The sequence below is a fragment of the Atta colombica genome, unplaced genomic scaffold (genome assembly GCF_001594045.1).
Source record: "Atta colombica isolate Treedump-2 unplaced genomic scaffold, Acol1.0 scaffold109, whole genome shotgun sequence".
Classification (NCBI taxonomy): domain Eukaryota; kingdom Metazoa; phylum Arthropoda; class Insecta; order Hymenoptera; family Formicidae; genus Atta; species Atta colombica.
The window spans coordinates 452,778-456,823 of record NW_017259194.1 but is presented as its reverse complement, the minus strand read 5'-3'; the positions used below and the strand labels follow the sequence as shown (position 1 = coordinate 456,823).

Here is a 4,046-nt window from a genome sequence, read left to right as displayed (position 1 = left end):
CAAATATATATATATATATATATGAGGCTTGCGATGTTTATATTGATATACCAATTGAAGTAATGATGAGACGTAAAAGAAGAGCGCACCGAGATGCATTTTCTTCTAAATGTAGCAACTGATTGATTAATTGATCTTTATCCGAGAAATTTGACAAATATCCAAAAAACAATAAAATTTTTAAATAGTTAATTTAAAAGAAAAAAAATCTCAAAATATAAATCAAACAAATAACTTTATCTATATCAGAGAGAATTCGTTAAAAAAAGTTAACAATTTATTTTTATGCACATAATGTGATATATACGTATAAATTATTGCTTAAATCGCATATCATCATAATTGTATCGTATTTGCGTCAAACGTTATAAACATTTTCATTGATTAAAAAATGTCTGATACGTAAAAAATAAATGATGATAGTGATGTACCAAGTAAAGTCAATAATTTATCACTTATCTAACAAGATATAAACACGCATGCACATATATAAAATTCAAAAAATAGAACGAGTACTCTCTAGCAGTCGTGTTACTCCGATTAAATGCATATTATGTCATATGCAAACGATAACCTCAATAAGATAAACGGTATCGCTAAGAGTTCTCATGCGATCGGGAGCACGATTAAGTCGTATCATATATTTTTCAAATCCAAACTATAAACGGACAACTATTAACGGATATTAATGGATATTAACAAAAAATATATCGATACCGTTTAAATCTATCAATTACCGATTACAAATATCGTTGTTGTTTATTAATTAGTAGGTATATTAATGCAGATTTCTCATTCCCACAGTAAATTTCATACTTTCGTAAAATTCCAGTACGTACCCAGATAACAAAATGTCTGCAGTCTTCTAGCAGACTCTCAGCAGATTCGAGCAGAAAATGACGGCAGTCTGCCATCAATTGCGTCCGCATTAGGTATTCTGTTAACATCGCTTGTCGATATAACATAAAGGCAAATTGTTGGCAGAAACTGAGCAGATCCTGCCGACATTATCTGACGCTTGCAGATTCTGTTACATTTTTTCTAGCAATCTGTCAACAGTATTATGTACATCTAATTCTATTGTTATTTTGTTGGCATAGCAGTATGTAGCAGACATTTAAAAAAATCTGTTTTCTACAGACTTGGCTATCTGGGTATGTACGTACAAATGTAATAATTTTTGTGATATTTTAAAGCAAGCTGCAAACAATTCTAAAAAAATACAAGTTTAATTATTACGTACGTACAAGTACTCTGTTTCGAATAAATCGAATTATTTTAAGTATAAGTAGAAAAATTGGTACGATTAGAAAGCGCAAAAGTGGGTAAAATTGAAAAGTGCAGACTTTAATTCATTTAGGAGAAAGTGAGATAAAAATTAAAACGCAATTAGAGTTAACGATTGTTAGTTTAATTCAATTTTAATTTTTAACGTCGACGAATGTACTCTTTGATAAATCAATGATATGATTCTCTCAACGTTTAATATTTTTTTCAAAAATAATTTTGTTCAAAAATTTCTTTCTCCATAGAATATATGATACTCTCGATGATGAAGACTTTCACGACACGCATTTAAAATATTGTAGAATGTTAAAATATTGTAGAAAAAAGATTCGCTCTCGATCAAGATGAATATAATTTTCTGAAAAATTTGTGGAATGTTGTTTAACAATTTTTATTTCGATACACGAAAACAGAAGAAAATCTTGTTAACGCCCAGCAGCGCGACGACGAGATTTCAGAGCGTAGAGGGTAGAAATTGAACCCGTGATCTTTATAAGTTACTTTACTCGCACACATTGCTTGAAATCTTAAAATTTGTGTATTTAAAATGAGATAAATTTACATATATGTATTTAGGGGTTGAAGAGAAAGAAGACACTGTAAAAAGTACAAGCAACGCTTCCTATGAAGAGCTAATTTATCGCAATTTATCGAGCTACTACTGTTCCTCGCTCATCATATAGATAAAATCGTCATTGCACATAGATAAAAATAACAATGTGCCTTTTCTTCAGCGCAAAATTAACAGCCACGCAGCGGGGAGGGGGGGGGGGAGTTTGCATAGCAGGTGCTAAAACTGGCTAAAACGTACTCACCTGCAGATGAATGGGTACCTTCTTCACCGGAGTACTCATCTCTCGCGGGCTCACCTTCCACGGGCTCACCTTTCTCTCAAGATATTCTTTGATTTGTCTTTCTTTTGATGCACGAGCCACTTAGCTTAGCGTTTCTCCTCTGCTCTTGATTCTCTTCTACGCGGAGAGAAGCGGAGAGAACGAAAGCAGGTGTACCCTGATGTATCCGCGTACCAACTACTATACAATACCGGTTACAAACTGCGCTGGCGCGCATCGACTAAACCACTAAACGCGGTTGACGTTGTTGACGGTTGACGCTTGATGCTGTGCGACGCTGCGAGCGCGCGTCACCACCATTTTGCACTGTTCGCACAGTCTAAAGGGTGACTACTCCCTCACCTCGGCCAATCGGAACAATGCGCGGACAAATTTGAAATAAAACACCGGTAAGATTCGCTTTATATGTAATCATACGGTTAAATATATGTATATGATATAATATTTAACTTTTTTATATTTACGAATTTCATGAATTGCAAATTACTTCTTTCCGTTCTTTCAACTTCTTTTTTTTTATTGCCGACATGTCGATTTATATCGATAAATGATGAATAATGATAAAATAAAAAGTACCTTCTCTGATTATTATTTTAGCACTTTCAGTCTCATAATAATGCGAAAATAATACTAACAAAATTTTGCATAAGTATGCGTGCGCGCGCGCGTACATATTATATACACTCTTTGATAAAAAGTTAGGCACAGATTTGAATAAGTCATTTCAAAAACAGCGACGAAACATGGCAAAATGTCATAGGACCGTTTCGATTTCTCTCGATAAGGTTTTCGAAAAAAGTCCTACGCATTGAAGCTATATTTATCATTATCGAGAAAATGATCTAGATTTGAGCATAACTTTTTTTTCAAAAAGTATATACACTGACATATAAAATACATGAACGCTTTTCTACTCTTTTCATCTATAAAATATTTATCAAGAATTTATTCATTGTTATATTTCAAAATATCTTACGTACAACATTTAAAAAGATTTTTGCGCTAGAATCGTGAAACATCATTTGATTCTTTTTTTAAAAAATAAAATTATGAAAATGATTTTATAATCTTCCATTTTATTTTTTTTAAACTAATGAAATTAGTTTCATTTTAGGATTGCAAAGAAATTTACAATTAAATTTAGTCACTCATTTATGCTCAGTCGCTTCTTTCTAATATTTTGCAATAAAATCTTATTTTATATTACATTTAGCATGTTGACAAAATCTGACTAGTCAATTCAAAGATCCAGTACATTCCACAAAATTTTGATTTTTTCATCGATTAATTTTCATTATTTAATTAATTTTCATCGATTTGTATATTATATGCATTGTATTTAAGTTAGAATTCTATACGAATGAATTAAAACGCTAATAAATTTGGAACAATATTATTTCTTGCTTACTAAATGATATCAAAGGAACATCCATCGATACAAACAATTTTTCTACTAAGTATTTTAGACGTTGAATTCAAGTTTCTCATTTTCTATTAGTAACTTATTGCATCTTTAAAGGAGGACTTATACTCAAGCACAACTTTTCTTCTTATTATTTTTTCTTTTTTTATGTTAATTTTTTTAGAATGAAAGAATGATAATGAAATTTTAGGCAAGCTCTGAAACTTCAGGGGGTTTTCTAGGAATTTTCCAGAATAAAATTCCAGTATAATTCCAGAATCCAAGGATATTCAAGGATCGCTAGACATCATGACTTAGTGATCGCATGCGCGTACGCATGTCATTATACAATTAAAGATGCGTTCCGAGTTTTACGCTTATAACGCTTGTAAATATCATTTAGCCTTACAGAACATATTCTACATACGATGGAATAGACGATAGAATAGATCTTACGTTTATGTAAAAATAAAATTTATATAAAAAAAAATTTAATTATATTT

At 31.3% G+C, this 4,046-nt stretch overlaps 1 protein-coding gene across 9 annotated transcripts in view; it reads right to left on the bottom strand.

Annotated features, from left to right (window-relative positions):
- The window catches only part of LOC108693465 (dihydropyrimidinase), a 27,731-nt gene extending 25,339 nt beyond the window's left edge, over window positions 1–2,392 (bottom strand). For 4 of the 9 annotated variants that reach the window (XM_018202470.1, XM_018202455.1, XM_018202438.1 and 1 more), the window contains exon 1: window positions 840–944. In XM_018202470.1, coding sequence (XP_018057959.1) covers window positions 840–929 — 90 coding nt within the window. In that variant the 5' untranslated portion in view covers window positions 930–944. Of the gene's footprint in view, window positions 1–839; window positions 986–2,102 lie in introns of those variants that run through there. The other 5 variants (XM_018202477.1, XM_018202485.1, XM_018202484.1 and 2 more) reach the window with 4 other exon arrangements.
- Window positions 2,393–4,046: the final 1,654 nt, after the last annotated feature.